At 40.9% G+C, this 20,693-nt stretch overlaps 1 protein-coding gene across 7 annotated transcripts; it reads left to right on the top strand.

Moving 5' to 3' along the window:
* The first annotated feature begins 744 nt into the window (after positions 1–744).
* Positions 745–20,169, top strand: LOC116646387 (tripartite motif-containing protein 34-like). 7 transcript variants are annotated; one of them, XM_032427060.1, is made up of 9 exons: positions 745–951; positions 4,583–4,681; positions 6,518–7,006; positions 7,848–7,943; positions 8,582–8,812; positions 14,832–14,854; positions 16,088–16,188; positions 16,494–16,520; positions 16,821–20,169. In XM_032427060.1, the coding sequence occupies exons 3-9, from the start codon at positions 6,815–6,817 to the stop codon at positions 17,384–17,386; spliced, it is 1,236 nt and encodes a 411-aa protein (XP_032282951.1). In that variant the 5' UTR covers positions 745–951; positions 4,583–4,681; positions 6,518–6,814; the 3' UTR covers positions 17,387–20,169. The 7 variants fall into 7 exon arrangements, with proteins under 7 accessions (XP_032282951.1, XP_032282958.1, XP_032282954.1 ...); XM_032427061.1 differs by lacking the exon at positions 745–951 and adding an exon at positions 1,024–1,154; XM_032427067.1 differs by lacking the exon at positions 16,821–20,169 and having other exon boundaries at positions 16,494–16,602.
* Positions 20,170–20,693: the final 524 nt, after the last annotated feature.

Genomic DNA, 20,693 nt, shown 5'->3' with positions numbered 1-20,693 from the left:
AAGACAAATACTGTATGATTTCACTCACGTGGAATTTAAGAAGCAAAACAAATGAGCAAAGAAAAAAACGAGGGGGCAAACAGAGGGGAGGTGGCGGGGGGAATGGGTGAAATAGGTGATGGGGATTAAGGAGGGCACTTGTGATGAGCACCGGGTGATGTATGGAAGTATTCAATCACTATATTGTACACCTGACTTAAAAAGCTGAAGTTTTACATCTGTGTGACTGCTGCACAAATAGGATTTAGAAAATCATACTCCAAAAAGTTGTCCTGGTCTTTTGTAGCCAGCTCTTCCAGCACCCTCCATCCCTCGTCTGCCCAACTCTTGGCTATTTCCTAGGAGGTGGTGGTGTGTTCTTTGGGGGCAAATGGAAGGTGGGATCTGAGGGGATAATTCAAATTGGTAGGCCGAACGGACGGCCTGTGCACAACCATAAGATGGGAGGAGACTCTCGGTGCCTGGTTGGCCCAGGAAGCAGAGAGGGTTAAAACAGCCTCTCAACCTCAGCACTCTGGACATTTTGGACTGGATCCTTCTTTGCTGTGGGAGCTGTCCTGTGCACGGCGGAGTGGTTAGCCGCACCCCTGGCCTCTACCCACTAGATGGCAGTGGCATTCCCCAGGTTGGACAACCAAATCTGTCCTCAGACTTTGCCAAAAGTCCCTTGGGGCAAGCCCTCCCTCCCCCCCCCACTTCGAAGCACTGAGTTGAAGCATTTCTCTTCCAGTGGCCCTACAGGACCGCTGCCCATTGGGCCCAGAAGCTCCTTCCCCTTTCATCTTCCTGCCAGCCCTGAAGATTTCACTTTCACTTCCCAGCCATCTGCTCAGGAGGAGTGGCTTCTGGCCGACCCAGCGCCTGTTTGGTGAGGAAATGCTGACCTAGCCTGCCCTGGCTTTTCTTCACCACTTAAATCAGGAGCCAAGACTTCTCTGCTGGGGCTTCAAGGTGCGTGGGGAAGTTAGTGGGGAGCAGAGGGTGGAAGACGCCAGAAGGAAGGTATGACAGGAAGGTATGTGAGTTTAGTGTGTGGCCCAGACTTGCTCTGAAGAGAAAAAAAGTCAGTTTGCAGACTTCCTGCTCTGAGTGCAGACAGACGGCAGCCTTGATTCTGGAGACGGGTGGCCTGGAGAGAAAGGAGCGCCCAAGAGGTGGGGAGCATTGTTCCTTTCCTGGAGGGGCCCTTCTTTCTCCAGGCTGCGTCCATCCTCATCCCCTTACTGTTCTAGAGTTTGAATTGCCTCAGCGAGGTCGCTGAGGAGAACTGGAATCCTTTCCCTCTCTCACTCTCTCTCTTTCTCAAAGTTGAACAGAAAGTATCTTCTCTTCTGCCCACCTCTACCTGCTTGAAGAAAAGCTGGCAGAAGAGGTCCCTATGTTCCAGAGGTTTGAAAGCCCAGGCTCCTAGAGTGGAGCACAAGACAGAATAGAGTTTGGGGGGCATGGCCGGGCTCATATTGAAGCTGATTCTCTCATTCCTCCCCCGGGGAACCAACCGAGGGGCCGTCTCTGGCCTTCCTCTCCTGCTGGCCTGCAAGGTGATGTGCCTGCCACCTGCCTCCATGGCCCCCTTTCGCCCTGTGTCCTTCCGAGTGCCAGTCTCAGGGGTCTCTTGACCCTTCCCTGCATAGGCCCCTGTCCTCTTGCTTCCAAGAGCCCACTGACACCAGCATCCCCACCTGCCTTAGGGCTCTTTCTCCATCATTCCTCCTCTGTAGACACACCTTTGCATGGTTATCTCAATTCCTTACTATTTTTCTTCATTCAGAGCTAATTAACCGGAGCTGATTATTGCTCAGAGGGAGTCCAGAGGGGGCGCCTGGGTGGCTCAGTCGCTAAGCGTCTGCCTTAGGCTCAGGTCACGATCCCAGGGTCCTGGGATTGAGTCCCGCATCGGGCTCCCTGCTCAGCAAGAAGCCTGCTTCTCACTCCCCCTGCTTGTGTTCCCTCTCTCGCTGTCTCTCTATCTGTTAAATAAATAAATAAAAATCTTGAAAAAAAAAAAAAATGAAGGAGCCCAGAGATCCAGTGGTCTTGCTAAGACATTTGCTCCGTGACTGACAGTGATGATGTCCCATCTGAAGCTCACTTCTGAGCAGTTTTCACATTGATGGGTTTGTTACATACCTTCTGACACATGTACATCTGTATGCCTACTTCTCAGAAGTCGCTGTTCCTGTCTTCCTGGGGGGGGGGGGGGTCTATGCTTTACTCCTGGATGGGGTCCATTTCTGCCCCGATACTGATTGTCCCCCAGGGTCCAAAACAAGACCCAAACCCATAGGAGGAGAAATAGATTTATTTATTTATTTAAACAATTGATTCATTGGAACTAAAGCTGCTGGTGTAAAAAAAAAAGTGCAATGAATATGCATTCAACATGGAGTAAATGTTAAATACATAGAAAAGCTTACAGTTGAGTTGGGGAGAGATTGTAAACAAACAAATAATTGATATGTATACAAGAAGGTGACTAATAGCATGAGGTAACAGTTTTTAAGTGTCAAATGTAGTGACCTGGTAAAGGCCTTGCAACTGTTAAATAGTTTTCCTGAAGGCCTCCTTGTGAGGAGATATTTGAGTAGAATCTTAAGAATGTGAGGGATTCAAAGGCTTTAGCATGGGTTTCCTCCCGGATTGGAAAGAGGCCAGTGTGGGCTGGGGCGGAGTAGGCAGGGAGGAGGAGGAGGTGTGTCATGTAGCCTGACTGGTGGTGATGACGACCAGCTCACGCTGGACGACATGTATTTGAGCACAAGGGTGACGGGACTGGTGTCTGCTCTGAGGAGCACTCTAGTCAGCGACGTGAGAACAGCGATGGCAGGACACTGAGGAAGGGCAGTGATAGTTTCAGGGAGAACCATTACCCAGAATCCACGCAGGAGACGCAGGTGGCTCCTGCCAGGGGGTGGCAGTGGAAATGGTTGGGACTAATTTGAAGAAAACACTCAGTGTCTTCTGATGAACTAATGAGACCAGGAGCAATTTAATAAAAGTGGTCCTATGTTACAAAATGACTTTTTTTAAAATGACTTTTTAAAAATATTACTTTCTAGAAACATATTTACCGGAGAGCTAGAGCTCTTGGAGAGAGGGTCATGAATGGGGTGTTTATTTTGGTGGGGGGCAGGCACAGATTTAGCCCTGGATTCTAAGGAGTTGCTGAAGCAGGAACTCTCAATATAGAGTTACGGGGAGGGAGCATTGCAATATTTCTGATTTCCCCAGGTCTCTCCATGTCAAAAACAGGTCCGACTTCCCCAGGGGCAGTTCCTGACCCAGGAAACCAAGAGAAATGTCTAGAATGCTGTCTAAAACTTCAAAGAACATCCTTCCCTGCACGCCACTTCCTGGAGACACTTTTATTTTACTATGTGACCTGCAGAGAGGCATAGAGTTGCATTTTCAGGAGTCCTACACTCAAGTGTAGGATATTTGTGGCCGCCAGTTGACCTGGGACTCCCATCAGGCAGATACTACTTGTATTCCCTTCCTATCTTCCTGATCACTGCTGGGCTCTCGGGTCACTCTTGGGCATTGGTGGGGTCACTGCCCATGTGTGGGGACTCTGCCTCCTTTGTACCTTCCTCCTTCTGTGGCCAGTGTGGTGGCAGCTGCTTTAACATCAACTTCTTGTAGCCCCACTGTGAACATGAGGTTTATAACCCCATAGTAGGATGCGTGGTCCACTTCCCCATAGACTTGAGATGTTTCTCAACATTGGCTGGATACTGAATAGAATGAAAGATAACAGAGAACCCCATGCCTATGGTTGGCTTATAGCTTCAGTTGTGAGCAGGGGTGGATATTATCATGACCTGTAAACCCCTGGTCTTGCCAGTCATTAAAGCCTGATCTGACCATAGGACAATTTTCAATATCTGTACCATTGGCTAGATCACATTGATCAGCCCACATTCAGCTTTATCTTTCACCAGGTTCATTTAATGGATGATTGGAGAAGTGAGCATATTTCTAGACCTAAATTTATCTCCATACAGCTTTCATCATGCCCCTATTTTCTCTTTTTAGAGCAAAGGGAAGATTATAGTTTGTTACGAACCTCAGTTCTTTCTTCATCAGACCTTTTCAACTGTGTTACTTTCCTAAGGTTTTATAACCAATTATGGCTTAAAACCACAGGCATTTATTCTCCCACAGTTCAGGAGGCCAGAAGTCCAAAGTCAAGGTGTTGGCAGAATTGGTTTCTTCCGTAGGTACTGAGGGAGAGTCTGTTCCATGTTTCTCTCCTAGCTTCTGGTGGTTTCCAGCAGTCCTTGGCATTCCTTGCCTGGTTGCTGCACTGCTCCAGTCTCTGCCACCATTGCCACATGGCCTTCTCCCCTGTATGTGGTGCACCCTCTCCTCTTCTTAAAGGACACTGGTCATTGGATTGAGAGCCCACCTATTCCAGTATTACCTCATCTTAACTTGATTACATCTGCAAAGACCTTATTTCCAAACAAGGTCACATTCACACAGGCGATGTCGATGTGGGGGATAGAGTTCAATCATTTAAAACAAGTATCATGATTAATATCTACTGAGATCTTCCTTTTTTTTTTTTTTTGCCTCACAGTGCCTTGTCCATAATGAGTCCGGGTTCTGAGGATCAGCAGTGTCTCCATGCTGCCACCCTGTGATATGCCTTCTGACTGACCACCAGGAATAATTTTAGGTTTGGTTTGTCATTCCCACTCATGTGACTTAACAGAAACCAGTCAGGTTCACGTAGCTTAGCTGGGGCCTACAGGACAGGAAATGCCGCACAGCAGCATGGCTGCCTCACGTGAGCTCCCAGTGAGGGTCCATACAGTGGTATAGGAGGGACGTTATCTCCTTCATCTGGTCATTTGTAAGAGAACAAGACCACGTGGTATGTATGAAACTAACATAGCTTAGGTAAGTCTTGGGCCGGTAGACTGATTACCTTGTAAGAGCCATGAACATAGCTTCTAGCACCCTACTGGCAAATATTTCATTACATGAGTCACAACCCACTTGTGGAAGCGGAGGTCTGTGCTTACCGAAAATAATAAAAATAAAACAGAGTGCTAGGAGAAGGTAATGTCCATGTCCTTTTTATGGGAAGAAAGGACTTAAGCCTGATGATGACCCTTTGTTCCCGTACATCCAACCTTACTCCCAATCCTGTCCCTTTTATCTTACCGTCTCTCTCAGCCTCGTCTGTTTCTCATTCCCTCCAGCAGCCTGTCCTACAAACTCCCAACACTGATCCCTGCTCTTTGGAGAGAGGCTGTCTCTTTTACGTCATTTAGGAAGTGTCACATTTTTGGTCCCTGCTGGCCTGTTAATGCCAAAAGCCTAGCAGCTCTCTGCATACCAGCCATACGGGTATTTTAAGACCTGTAGAAGATGTTGTGTCTTCCATCAACAGGGCATTCATATATGTGACCTCTTCTCTCTAAAATATATTTTTCCTCTTTCTCATTCCATATCCCTTCTCACAACTTTTAGTTCAATCCTTACTTATTCAAGGGGGATATCTTTGATATTCTCCTATTTGGCAAATTATTAGTTCCTCCAAAACAGGGACCCCCGGGTGGTAGTGTTTATCACACCTACCAGACCTCTGAAAAAGGATCCTGTGGACATTGTATTCACCCTAATTCAACTTACTGAATGAAATAATCTTTATAAGCTACTTCATTCAATTTACACACTTCAATAAAGTACTCTATTTCCCAAGGACTTTTGTATAAAGAGTAAATAGGTCAAAGTGATTTATAAATTGTAACTAGTTCTACAATTCTTAGTGGTAAAATTCCTTCCCTACTGTGGCATTTGTTTCTGTGAGTGTCTCTGGGAGTGAATATGAGAGAATGGAAAGGTTCTGTATGGGACAGGTATATGTGGAGGTAAGCATTTCTTATGTTGAAACTATATCTGTGGTCCCAATGTTTACCTATTGGAGAACAGATAATTAATGGAACAAAAAGATGAAATGCTGATAAAAAAGAGGTCTAATCACCTATGGAGAAATGAGGAGGTTCTTTATATATTCATCAAAGGTTGTGTTCCTGTGCATTCTAGCACTAGGGATACAGGAGTGAATAAAAACAAAGTGCCTAATCTATGTGTGGATTGTATTTTAGGAGTAGAGTATTTAAGGAAAAGATATCGTATATTATATAGTGATAATAAGAAAAGGATGACTAATGTGTAGTGAATGATATATTGGTAATTGTGCTATAGATAAAGTAATCATTAGGTCCTTCTGATGAAATGATATTTAAGGAGAGAGTTGGATGAAGTATAAGAGGAAGTCATGCAAATATCCAGGGGTGGATCATTCCAGGCTTAAAGAAGAGCAAATGCGGAAGCCTGAGGCATTAGCAGTTTACCCAGGCCACTGAATTTTATTTCTGTTTTTTTTTTTCTCTCTTCTTTTTTGTCCTTCAACATTTCAGTTTTGACCAATCCTTAATATCTGTACAATTAAAATCCTTTTTACTCCTGCCATTCTTACCTCATCCCCTTTCAATCTGCCCAGCCATCCAGGAACATTTAAGCAAGAAGAGCTCCAGGAGTTAGGACAGGAAGAAGCCAGGGGAGATGTACTAAGGCTTTAAAAATCCTGAACATACAAGATGAGGTGTCCTGTCCCATCTGCCTGAAGCTTTTGACAGAATCCCTGACTCTAGACTGTGGCCACAGCTTCTGTCAAGCCTGCATCCCTGTGGACACCAAGGAGTCAGAGATCAGCCCAGGAGAGGAAAGCAGCTGTCCTGTGTGTGGTATCAGATACTCACTTGGAAGCCTATGTCCTAATCAGCATCTGGTCAACATAATGGAGAGAATCAGAGAGTTCAAGTTGAACCCAGAGAAGGAGCTGAAGAGAAACCTCTGTGTGCGCCATGAAGAGAAACTCCTGCTCTTCTGTAAGGAGGATAGGAAGGTCATTTGTTGGCTTTGTGAGAGGTCTCAGGAGCACCATGGTCACCACACATTCCTCGTGGAGGAAGTAGTCAAGGAATGTCAGGTAGGGCCCAGGATGGAGGGAGAAAAGGAGGAAGATGGTACTTGGTGGGAAATCTCACCTTTCCATCCTTCTGTACACAGCTTGGCACCATGGTACTGAGCCCTGTAATCTCTTTTCATGTATGTCTCTTACACTATGCTCAGCTTCCAATGCCTGAAGGACATTTCTGTGTATTCCTTCCACTTACATAAAGAATGAGCCTTGGGGTGCCTGTATGGCTCAGTCAGTTAAGCCTCCGACTCTTGGTTTCAGCTTGGCTTGTGATCTCAGGGTCATGAGATCCAGCCCCACATGGAGCTCCAGGCTCAATGGGGAGTCTGCTTCCCCTTTCTCTCTTCCTCTGCCCCTTCCCCCCACTCTCTCTCAAATAAATAAATCCTAAAAAAGGGGGGGGAATGAGCCTAGAGTCTAGAGCCTAGACTCTTGGCCAAGAGTGAGAGGGTTTTTTTTTTTTTTTCCCTTTTGTTATATGAGTGGAGAGCTTGGCTCTCATTGTTCCCCTCAGCAGGATGGTTGCTCTTCAACATTGTGGATTGGATGTGGAAAGAGTGTCAGTAAGAGTATAGGATTTTTCTTGGGACTGCAGAATCAATCCTCTATGAAAAGAGAGAATTAGGCTACTCTTGGTGAGGGATGGTGACACCCAGGAACAAAGGATGTATTCTCCTTAGGTTTTCTGCTGTATCATAGATTCTAATCACAATTTCTGTAAATTGGTCTCTTCAAGGATCAGCCTGATTTCTTCCCCATTTATTCTTTGCTGCGAAAGCTCGTAGATTGTTGATGAGTCCTGATGTGAGTCATCTGATGTGAGTCATCTGATGTGACTTCTCTTTCACAGGAGAAGCTCCAGGCAGCTCTGGAGAGGCTGAGGAAGGAGCAGCAGAAAGCTGAGAAGTTGGAAGCTGACATCAGAGAAGAGAGGACTTCCTGGAAGGTAGGAAGAGACTTTCTAAGGGGTTTTTGACACAGGAATCTTGGCAGGACCTTCAGTCCAAATCACAAAGAAGCCCCTTCCTCTTTGTTCCCTGACACAGAATGCGTCCAGAAGCCATTTGATTAGTTCTCCTCTTTGTCCTGTCTCTGTTACATTGAGGGCTGGAGAGTGGACATGTTACAAGTACACACAGGTATTTGGAATTGAGAATAAAGACAGACTCTTTGGTGAGGAAGGATGGAAAATTCTGTCTTCCATTCCTCTTTTCCAATGAGACTCTGACACCTCCAGTGAAAGACACTGGGCAAAGGACCAAGATTTTCCCCAAGGTTCAAACTTGGAAGTGTGGTAATGCAGGGAGGTGTGAGTGTCCAATACAGCCATCTACAACCTAAACCTCACTTAGGTTTTACATTTCATCCCAGGGTTGGCCTAGATAAGACAGTCTGAGGCCTGTTTACTAAAGGGAAAATAGTAGGAAAAATACCCAGCTTTCCCAAAAATTGCCCCCGTGCCTCCATTTCCCTCTTGGCTAGAACTCAGTGAAAAAATATTTCTTTTCTTGGCTCCTAATCCCTTATACAGTAGGTTTTCAGGCAGATAGACTCTTTACCTCTTTTGTTTGTCCAACCTTGAAGTACCAGATACAGACTGAGAGACAAAGGATATGGACGGAATTCAATCAGCTTAGAAGCATCCTGGACAGTGAAGAGCAGAGAGAACTGCAAAAATTGGAAGAAGAGGAGAAGAGGATACTGGATAGCTTGGCTGAGGCTGAGGCTGAGCTGGCTCAGCAGAACCAATTGGTGAAAGAGCTCATCTCAGATCTGGAGCATCGCCGTAAATGGTCAACAGTGGACCTGCTGCAGGTAAGAGGAATGCCCCAATCTGGAATTCTTGAAACACAGTCTAAGCTACCTTCTTTTCTGTGTCCTTGGGCTCTAATCTTGGTGTTAACACTAAGAGGTTCCTTTGGCTTTGTGGAGCCATTCTTTGTCATCCATTCAAGATATGGACCATCGAATATAAGCATTCCAGGGGAGTGTCCTACTTTATTATTTTATGAAGTAAGGGAATACATTTGACCTTGGAGAGAAGATCCATGGTATCCAGTGATATTCTCTAGACCCCTATTATCTGTGATCCAGTGTTGGATGATTTTCAAGTTCTTTTCATTCATCTTAGCCATAGGCAAATACATGCATTTTCAGGTATAAGAAATTTATCCCTTTTTTTTAATTAAAAAAATCTGTATTTATTATTACAAACTTCTCTTGTTAGATTTTTTTTTTAAACATGAAGAGATAGAACATTGAGCCTTTTGTTAGGAGGATGGGCAAATATATGGATAGGAGGTATTATACTTGAGTGGTAAGAGTCTGTGTGCAAATGTGTATGTGAATGTGTGTGTGCCAGAAAGGTTGCTGGTGTCAGGAAAACATGCTGGTGCAAATCTATAGACACTTGAGGCAACAATTCGAACTAATGTTGAAATTTAAACAGTTTTTTTTTTTTGAAGCATTAATACTGTGACTGTGATTCTGAGCCATGATGTATGATGGTCATTCAGGGAATTCCAGACTTTTCATAGTTTTTACCTGATTCCCTATCTTCTTCCTTTTCTTTTCTGGATTTCCAAACACTTTTTTTTTTTTTGATTCTTGATATCAAGCAGAAGGATAATTGATTTTCACATGTTGGCTTGTTTCCTTTGTCTCTGATGCTTGTATCTTAGTTTTTTCCTTTTTTCTTTTTTTTCAGTTCCCTTGACTTTTTTCTTCTTTTTTGATTTCAGATTACTCTGGGGCAGAGGTCACAAAATCTTCTTTTTTTTGTATTGGAATCACCTGGAGTGCTATAAAAACCTTAGGTCCTCAGACCCATTGTAGTAACATAGATTTTGCATTTTTTAAAAACCAGGATCTCTAAGTGATTATACCACCAAACAAATTTTAATAAAAACTACAATAGGTCTTTTCAACAAATTGGGCTGGGAAAAACAGAATATCCACATGCCAAAAAATGAAGGTAGACTCCTACTTCACACCATATACAAAAATTAACTCAAAGTAGATCAAAAATCTAAATGTAAGTAAAAAGGCAAAAATTATAAGACTCTTAGGAGAAAACATAGGTATAAATCTTTGTGACTTGGGATTAGGCGATAACTTCACAGATACGGCACCAAAAACAGAAGCAACCAAAAATAAAATAAATTGGAGCTCATCAAAATTGAAAACTGTTGTGCTTCAAAGGACACCATGTAAAAGTGAAAAAACATCTCACAGAATGGGAGAAAATATTTTTAAATCATATATCTGATAAGGTTTAGTATTCGTGATATAGGGAAAACCTTTTACAACTCAACAATAAAAAGACAACCTGGGGCACCTGGTGGCTCAGTCAGTTAAGCATCTGACTCTTGATTTCAGCTCAGGTAATGATCTCAGGGTCCTGGGATCCAGCCCCTCATCTGGCTCTGTGCTCAGCGCAGAGTTGGCTTGTCCCTCTCCCTCTGCTCCTCCCCCACCCTCTCCTCCTGGCTTGTGCGTGCACTCTCTCTCTCAAATAAATAAATAAATCTTTAAAAAAAACAATAAAAAGACAACCTAATTTAAAAATGGATAAAGGACTTGAGGGGTGCCTGGGTGGCTCAGGCGGGTAAGCATCCACTTGTGATTTCGGCTCAGGTCATGATCTCATGGGTCAGGAGATTAAGCCCTGGGTCAGGCTCCACACTCAGCGTGGATTCTGCTTGGGATTCTCTCCCCACTCACTTGCTCTCTCTGTCTTAAATAAATAAATAAATCTTTTTTAAAAAGGGACTTAAATAGATATTTCTCCAGAGAAGATATATAAATAGTAAATAAGCACATGAAAAGATGACTGATATCTTTAGCCATCAGGGAAAGGTAAAACCAAAACCAAAAAAAATGGACAATACCAAGAGTTGACAAAGATGTGCAGAAATTGGAACTTTCATATATTGCTCATGAAGTTGTAAAATGGTGAAGCTATTTTGGAAAACTGCTTGGCAGTTCCTCAAAAAGTTGATAGAGTTACCATATGGCCCAGAAATTCCATTCCTGGAAATGAAAACATGTCCACACATAAACTTGTATACAAAAGCTCATGGCAGCATTGTTCATAATAGCTCAAAAGTGGAAACAACCCAATTCTCCATTAACTGAAGAAGGAATAAACACAATGTGTTATACCCAAACAATGTAATATTATTCGGCTGTAAAAAGAAATTAGCACTAATAGATGCTACCACATGGATGAACCTTGAAAATATAAGTGAAAGAAGACAGACACAAAAAGGCCCTTATTGTATGATTCCATTTATATGAAGTCTGTAATTGATAAATCCATAGACACAGACATTAGATTAGTAGTTGCCAGAGACTGGAGAGGAGGCAATAGGAAATGATTGCTACTGAGAGTAAGGTTTCTTTTTGCAATAAAGAAAATGTTCTGGAATTAAATAGTGGTGATGGTAAATATACATAGTAAATATACTAAAATCTACTAAATTGTGCACTATAAAAGGTGATTTTTTTTTGTATTTTGTTATATCTGAGTAAAAACAAAAACTTTGCAGGCTTATTCCTTTTCCCTTGTTTATAGTTCATCCACAAGCTCTTCACAACTCTTCCTATTGCCAACTTCACAAAGACTCTTGTGTTTATGTCACTTTTCCAGGCATCTGTTCTTCTTAAGCCAGCTTAAGTTGGTACCTGGTTACTTGTAATAAAAACAGTGCTCAGTAGATAAATGTTATACATTTTGTGGGATTAAGTTCCCACATTTAGATAACAGCTTCAAAGAATGACAAATGGGCTAACCAAGGAACTTACTCTTTTACTAGATTAGGGAGTTTGGATGTTCCTTTCCAACAGGTTGAGATATATGCTATTGATTGTGGTGCTGTCCCTTCATAATCCTGTTTCCTGAAAGTTCTTAAACAGCTTTTCTTTTGTCTGGATCTTCATTGTAGTGATTTGGATGGGTCATTTCATTATATGCCTATTGTTTGCTAGAGGGCCTGTTGTTTGCTTGAGGGCTACACTCAAAACTGACTGGGAAGAATGAGCTAACAGAGAAATGCCAAACTTGAGAATGGATGAAAATTTAGATGAGACTTAGAAAGGAGGCACTTCTGTTCTTAATGTTTTTGTAATAGTATTATTACATTGGGCCATTTTTGTTTTTCAAATTTTGTAGCATGACACATGAGTGAATGACAATAGGGAGTTAAATGATGGAGTGAACATGGCACCTATTGTTTTTATCTGTTCAGTATCCATTGCCCCTTTTCCTGGTAACAACACCTGGGATTTCTTTCTGAAGAAACACAGCATGTCTATTTTTATCCATGTACTTGTTTGGGGCTAAGATAATCAGCATCATGGAGGATGCGTAGGTTAATCTTACGTAAAGTAGTTTCTCTAATTCCTGTATTTCCACAGACTACACAGTTGGGCATTAGAAGTTGGGCATATGACCCAATTTTGGTCAGTGGCTCTAGGCATCAGAATTGTATTGTCACTTCATTGAAGAAAATTGTCCTTTTACATGTGAATTATATCAGTGAAAATAATTTAAACCAGGAGATTTCAAGTTGCTATCAATTAAAGTCTGAGAATAAAGTCAACAGACAGGGAAGAAAAGAGAATTATGAGACACAGAAAAGCCACGTATATGATAGCATTTGAGCTTCCATATTCACCTGTGACTGAAATAGTATTTCTCTGGCCACATGGTTTTTTTGGGGGGGGAGGGGTGGCAAGTGGGGGGTAGTTTAAGGCAATGTTAGTTGGCGTCTTTGTCATATACAACCAAACTACACTAATACAGGGAAGCAAAACCATTCCTTTGTTTTGGTTAACCCAGCTGGTGGCATTTAAGAGTAAGGCCAAATATATTCGTATATATTGTTGAAAACAAATAAACCCATAGTCGTGATGATGTGGAAATGCAGATTAGCCAAAAGTTAAGGATGTGGAATGGACTGGCTTAGTAGGGTGTTTTAGTGTTTGGGACAGGGACTAAGTGAATATTGGTAACGTATTTGACAAGTGGACATAAGAGAGGACACAATATAGTGGGTGAATAGTAGGTTATATTTTAGATATTCTGGGCTTTTGGTTAGTGTTTCTTCTTCTTTGTGTATTATATTAGCCTGTATACATGATTAGAGACAATAGATCATGATTAGATTATATAAAGTTTGGGAACAACAGCACCTGCATGTGAGCTGAAATTTAAGAAGTGGAAGAGGTTACGTAAAGGCAGTGTATGGAGCAGAACTTTGCCATATATAAACTATGTATTCTGCAAATAGAGGTAGTTTTACTTCTTTCCAATATAAATGCTTTTTATTTCTTTTTCTTGCCTAATTGCCTTGACTGGAACCTCTAGTACCACTTATTTTTTTTTAAAGCTTTTATTTATTTATTTGACAGAGAGAGAGAGAGAGAGAGAGCAAGCACAGTCAGGGGGAGGGGCAGGCAGAGGCAGAGGGAGAAGCAAGCTCCCCTCAGAGCAGGGGGAGCCTGATGTGGGACTCGATCCCAGGACCCTGGGATCATGACCTGAGCCGAAGGCAGTCGCTTAACCAACTGAGCCACCCAGGCGCCCTCTAGTACCACTTTAAATAGAAGTAGTAGGAGTAGACATTCTTGTCTTGTACCTAAGCTCAGGGAAAAATCATTAGGTTTTTCATCATAAGGATGATGTTAGCTACGAGTTTTTCATAGATGCCCTTTATCAGGCTAAGGAAGTTCCCCTCTATCCCTGGTGGGTTGTTATTATTCCTTTTTTGTTGTTTTTATCATGAAGGGATGTTGAATTTTGTCAAATTTTTCCCCTGTGTCTATTAAAATCATCACGTGGTTTTTACCTTTATTCTATTAATAACAATGAGTTACATTAATTGCTTTTCTTACATTTCTGTGATAAATCCCATTTGACCATGGTGTATATATACTCTTTCATATTTTGCTGGATTCAGTTTTTTAATATTTTGTTGAAGTTTACATCTATATTCATAAGAAATACTGGCCTGTAGTTCACTTTTCTTGTGATGCCTTTGTCTAGTTTTAGCATCAGAGTAGTACTGGCCTCATAGAATGAGTTGGGTATTGTAACCTCCCTTTCTATTTTTTGGAAGAATTTGTAAAGTGTTTCTATTATTTCCTCTTTAAACCTTTAGCAGAATTCACCAGTGAAGCCATCTGGACCTGACTTCTTTGCAGGAAGTTCTTGATTTCCAATCTAATCACTACATGTTTTAGGACTATTCAGATTTTCTATTACTTCTTGAATCAGTATTGGTAGTTTCTGTGTTTCTAGGAATTTGTCCATTTCATGTGGATTATCTAATTTGTTGGCCTACAATTGCTCACAGTCTTTATATTCCTATTAATTTTTATAAAAGTCGGCAGTAATGTCTTCCCTTTCATTCCTGATTTTAAGATTTTTTAAAATTTATTTTTGAAAGAGAGGGAGAGAGAGAGAGGGAGAGAAAGAGAGAGAGCATGCAAGCAGGGGGAGGGACAAAGGGAGAAGCAGACTCAGACTCCCCGTTGAGCAAGGAGCCTGAGGCGGGACTCGATCCTAGGACCCTGGGATCATGACCTGAGCCGAAGGCAGACACTTAACCAACTGAGGCACCCAGGTGCCCTCATTCCTGATTTTAATAATTTGTCTTCTCTATTTTTTTCATGGTATGTCTGCATCAAAACTTGTCAATTTTGTTGATATTTTCAATTAGTTCACTTTTGATTTCTCTGATGTTCTCTAGTGTTTTTCTATTCTTTCTTTCATTAATCCTGCTCTAATCTTTATATACTCCTTGACTCATGTTTTCTCTCTTCTTCCTAGGACATGAGTGGAATCATGAAATGGTATGTATGATAGGTGACCAGGAATGGTGCTTTTGTGTTATGAAGAAAGGTTTGTAGCCGTAAGAGTGTTCTGATGGTCAATTAGAATGAAAAATATTCCAAATCAGGGAAATTTGGATGTAGTATTATTTTAAATTTCTGATCATTAACAAAGGATTTAAGTGTTCCCTATCTAAGGAGAATAGACCAGATTCTATGGCAGTGAGTTCAGTGGTTGGAGTTCACAGAATTAGGGATGGTAAAAGTAATAAGGATCACAGATTTCACTATTCGACTCTTGTGACTTCACTTTGTCCTTGCTCTCAATTCTGTATTCCATAGGTGCCTATCCTATCACACGGAAGCTTCATCAAGCCCTAAAATAGGTTATAGGGGCAGCTCCTTTATATTTACTTTGCTTACACGGAAATATAAAAGACCAGGTCATTCTACAAGGTTCTGTTTAGTTTTCCAAAAACAAACCTGAACCTCAGGGTTAGTGACATTGACCTTGGTGCCATAACTAATCTCTTCCTAGTCACACGTGTTAGAAACTTACATGAGAAAGTGTAGTTCTTGTGGCTTAAGTTGCTAATCCACCCGACAGAATTAAATTCCTTACAAACACATGAAATTCTAACCATTTGTAGTTCAGTGATCATAACTTCTCCTTTGCCAAGTGTTTTTAACTTTTTTCCAGAGCACCTGAAATCTCAAATGTTATTTGTGGGTCACACCACTGGGTCTCAGGCTTTGGACTAAGGCACAAACTCACAGGTTCTCAAAAAGAGACTTATGGTTCTCACATTATAGCTAGGATCTGTAGCCTCACTACTTACTGATCTATCTGCCTGGGAAGACATATCTATGGCCTCCATGAAAGACCACTGTGATGACTTTACCACATATTGCATACCTTTTTTAGAGGTAGCAAAGGCTTTTTCTACATGTTATTTCATCAAATTTTCTATTATGTCCATGAGGTATCAAGAAAAAGGTTAATTATTCCATTTTTCGAAGAATAAACTGTTTATTTAAGGTGAAGACATTCCCAAGGTTACAAATAGTAAATGAGAAGGTAGACATGAGCACATTTCTTCTGGCTTCAGCATCAGGACTCTCCCTTCTTTCCAACTCAGGCTTCTCAGGGAGGAGGGTTCAGGTGCATCAGTGGCATGGAAGGAGAGAGAAAGGCAGTTGTATTGGAAGGGTACAAGGTAAGAGATGTAGGGTCAACGTTTTTGTCATGCCTAGGAGTGAGATCTGGACACTGAAGAAGCCAAAAACTGTTTCCAAAAGACTGAAGAGTGTATTCCATGCTCCAGATCTGAGCACAATGCTGCGCATGTGTAGAGGTGAGGAGAACCAGGACGGGAGGGTGGATGTGGGACTCCTGTGGTGTCAGCGACTAAATTGGGGAGCTGGTATAGTTTCATAGAGAGGATAGAAAGGAGGAGGGTATTCAGAGAAGGAGGGATATTGCTGAGAGAGATGTGGTTACATCTAAGGGGGAATGGCGAGGTGCCTAGTTCATCATCTCTTTCACCAGTTCATAGCCTCACAGGGCTCCCCTCTGCGGGCCCTACTCCAGAGAAGAGATAGGTATTGGTGCTTAATCATTTGCTTCCAATCAACATCACTGAATCTCTTATCGTTTCAGAGCTAACACATGTCCAGTGCTACTGGGGTAAGAAAAAGTTACTGGTTCTTTAAATCCCTGTGTTCTACTCCCCTTTCAGAAACTTGTGATTTCAGTGTGATTTCATGACCTTAGCTCCATGTGTTTATATATATAATATTATATATTTCTATATATATTTTAGAATATATATATATGAAATACATTTCTCCAGTGTTTTACCCCCTCCCCAATCCATCAATACAAGCTCTACCTAGTCACTTCCCACTTTCCCTCTTCACAATGTCACCAGATAAACCTATCCCATATTTTTCACCTGATCTTACAATTTTTATTTTTTTTCTGCAGTGGACATCACACTGAATCCAATCAACTTAAATTTAAACCTTGTCCTTTCAGAAGATCAGAGACAAGTGATGTCTGTGCCAATTTGGCCTGTTAAGTATACTAATTATGGTATCTTGGGCTCCCAATATTTCTCTTCAGGGAAACACTACTGGGAAATAGATGTGTCCAAGAAGACTGCCTGGATTCTGGGGGTATACTGTAGAACACGTTTCTGTAATAGAAAGTTTGGTGTTAGACAAGGCACAGTTCATAGGAATGTTTACTCCAGATACAGACCTCAGTGTGGCTACTGGGTTATTGGGTTACAGAATAAATTTGAGTATAAGGCCTTTGAGGAGTCTTCTACATCTCATCCCATGGTCTTGACTATTTCCATGGCTGTCCCTCCCCATCGTGTTGGGGTTTTCCTAGATTATGATGCAGGCATGGTCTCATTTTTCAATGTCACAAACCATGGGTCACTCATCTACAAATTTTCTAAATGTCGCTTTTCTCAGATTGCTTATCCATACTTCAATCCTTGGAACTGTCCAGGCCCCATCATCCTGTGTCCACCACGTTCCTGAACCTTCTTAGCCCCTCACCCACTTCTGTGTAAAGCCTCTTGTCCTAGGGCTCATCTACACCTGAGCTTACCTGCACCCTTCCAAACACCTCTTCCTTCCTTTCTCCTTTTATTATAGAATGTGTTTGTGCAATGCTTTTCTGCATGTATTGAAAAGAAAATGCAACTTTTACCCTTTTGTTTCTCATTTAATTCTACTACCTTTATAGTTTTGTTATTATTGTATTTTAGTAGTTATTCTGTGGTTTATGCCTATGTTGTTAGTATCTTGATTTTTTTTCACAGATTATTGAGGTGTTGTTCATCATTTTCATATTGGATAATTTACATTAATCTACTTTTAAGTTCACTTAGTCTTTCGTAATCCTGAATTTCTCTTAAGCCAGTCCTAGATTATTTTTTTGAGTGATTGCAGCTTTTAGTTTTAGTATTTCAATTAACAAGACTATTTTTGTTTTTTGACATTTCCTATTTGCTCATTATTATAAGCATATTTTCTTTCATAGCCTTTACCCTAGATATGATAGCTGCTGCAAAGTCCTTGTCTTCCTTGTTGTAAGTCCTTATTGTAAATATGACTTCTGCATTATCTTGGAATTGATCTCCATTGATTGCCTTTGTTCTTGAGTATGGACCATGTTCGTTTCTTTGTATGTTAAACAATTTTAACATGTATCTAAAATTCCCCAGGGGGAATTGTGAATGAGATGTAAAGATTCTGGATTCTGTTTATTTTTCTGAAGAATATTTTTTTCAGGCATTTGGTTGAACTCAAATTTGAAATTGTCCCCTGAATTTTGCAGAAGCTGAAATCTCTGGTCAGTTCTTTTAGCTCTATTTGGGCTGCTTGGTATCTGCCTCAAACATGTGTATTTCAGAGAGTTGCTCAGTGTGTATGTACAATTTGAGATTTCCTCCTCTGGATCTCTCTTTTACAGACATTCTCCTATCATTTTTCAGCTGTTGTGATAGCTCCAAATCATTCTTCTTGCTCTTCAAGCTAATAAGTCTGTATGCCGCTGAGTTTTAACTGTCCCACTCACTACCAATTGAGTTTTGCTTTCAAATAAAAAGCCATAAAACCAGAAAACTCCTCCAATAGTATTACCTTCTTCCAATTGTCTATTACACTCTAGGTTCTAAGTGTTTTGTCAGTCTCTAGTGCCTTCATCTTTTTGTTTGTTTTGCTTTGTTTTTATAATTGTTCAAGGTTTATAGTGTTGATATATAGGTTATGGATGCTGCTTTGTTAGAATATATACCTCCGTTTATAGAAACAGAACTTTAGTTTTTCTTGCTCTGGATATTCTAAGCTATAAGTTCAATCGCTGAATTTTAGTGGTTTGTTTTTCCTTTTTTGTTATACAAACCACCAGATTTTATTCAAAGTGATTATACCATTTTGCATTCCCACAAATTCAGAAAGGGAACAATGATAGTATAGGGTTGGGTGGTCAATGCCGAGATATTAAGAATAGGTGTATTTTTCAGTATATTTGGTTGAAACTGAAGAGGATTGGAGAGCTGAGCCCGACTGTGTGATGAGCACAGCATAGTGGTATTGATTGCAGTGTTCAGAAGGAAAGAGCTTCCTTAGCCAAAGACCTCTTCTCTGTCTGGTACTTCTTCCTTTCCCAATCCCATCTAATGGATATTAGATCCATTGTTTTACTCCTCTTCCTCTGAATTGCTTAACTGACCCCACATCCTTGGTTAATATCTTGGGACTCTCTTATGAGAGCTGGGAGAAATCAGTGAGGAAATCAGGTCTTGTCAAGATACCTGAAAACTTGAGCAAGCAGAATACTTGGATTTACACTTCTCTCACCATACACATTTTTTTCACCAGAGCTGAATATGTTGGTATGTTCCATATTCCAGCTCAGTATATTCTGAGTTACAGGGAAAAATAAATCTTTCTTAGGGCTCTGTATTTTCCCTCCAGTCATTACATCTCCTACTTGGAGAGGAATATAATGAAATATCCCCCCCTTTGACCCATGGATTTTTAACACTTTCCCATTTGAGAAAACCTTAGGGTAAAGCAAGAGTTAACATAGTTAAAGTGTGTTGGTGGAGACAGATTAAACACCAATCCAAGTAAACCTTAGGAAGAAAACAGGAGATAAAAAGGTTGATTAGTATTTGTCAAAAATGGAAACAACCCGAGTCCATCAATGGAATAATAGAGTGGAATACTACTCAGACATTAAAAAAGTGAAATCTTGCCATTCAACAACACAGATGAAACTTGAGGGTATTATGCTAAGTGAAATAAGTCAGAGAAAGACAAATAACATAATGATTTCATCATATGTGTAATCTGAAAAACAAAACAAGCAAACAACACAAAACTCATTGATACAGAGATCAGATTGGTGGTTGCTAAAGGCCAGGGTTTGGGAGTGGGCAAAATGGGTGAAGGGGATCAAGAAGTAAAGCCTTCCAGTTATAAAATAAGTCATGGGGGTATAATGTATAGCATGGTGACTATAGCAAATAGTATTGTGCTGCAAATTTGAAATTCCTACAAAAGTAAATCTTGAATGTTCTCATCACAGGAAAAACATTTTTTTCATAACTTCCTATGGTGATAGATAGTAACTTGATTTACGGTGGTGAATGTTTCACAATGTATACAAATGTTGAATCATTATGTTGTACACCTAAATGAATATAATGTATGTTAATTACACTTCAATAAAAAATTATCAAAGGGGAATCATATATATGTTATTGATACCAGAAGAATAACTGAATTTTTTTTAAAGATTTTATTTATTTACTTTACAGGGAGAGAAAGAGAGCAAGCACAGGCAGGGGGAGTGGGAGAGGGAAAAGCAGGCTCCCCGCTGAGCAGAGAGCCCAATGCAGGACTCAATCCCAGGACCCTGGGATCATGACCTGAGCCAAAGGCAGATGCTTAACCGACTGAGCCACCCAGGGATCCCAAGAATAACTGAATTATATGATGTGACAGCAACTGTGTTCACAGCAAGAATGGTAGACTAGAAGTATGATTTACCATCAAGATGTTCCATTCAATTAAAAATATTTTTATAGTTATATATCTGCATATCTATCTATCAGTCCTTATATGCAATAACTTCTAATAGATTTAAGGCAATAAGCAACAGAATAGAGAAAGTCCCTCCCTGACTTCATGAAACTTACAATTGGGGGTGCAGTGTGAGGTGGGGTGATTACCACTGATAAGATCAGTAATAACACTAGGTTTCCCACTGCACTTCTCTCTCTTGCCTTCCACTCATGCATTTTCATTTTCCAATTCAAGGAATAGTGACCGA

The sequence above is a fragment of the Phoca vitulina genome, unplaced genomic scaffold, assembly GCF_004348235.1.
Source record: "Phoca vitulina isolate PV1807 unplaced genomic scaffold, GSC_HSeal_1.0 scaffold36, whole genome shotgun sequence".
Classification (NCBI taxonomy): Eukaryota; Metazoa; Chordata; class Mammalia; order Carnivora; family Phocidae; genus Phoca; species Phoca vitulina.
This window is presented reverse-complemented; position numbering and strand designations above follow the sequence as displayed.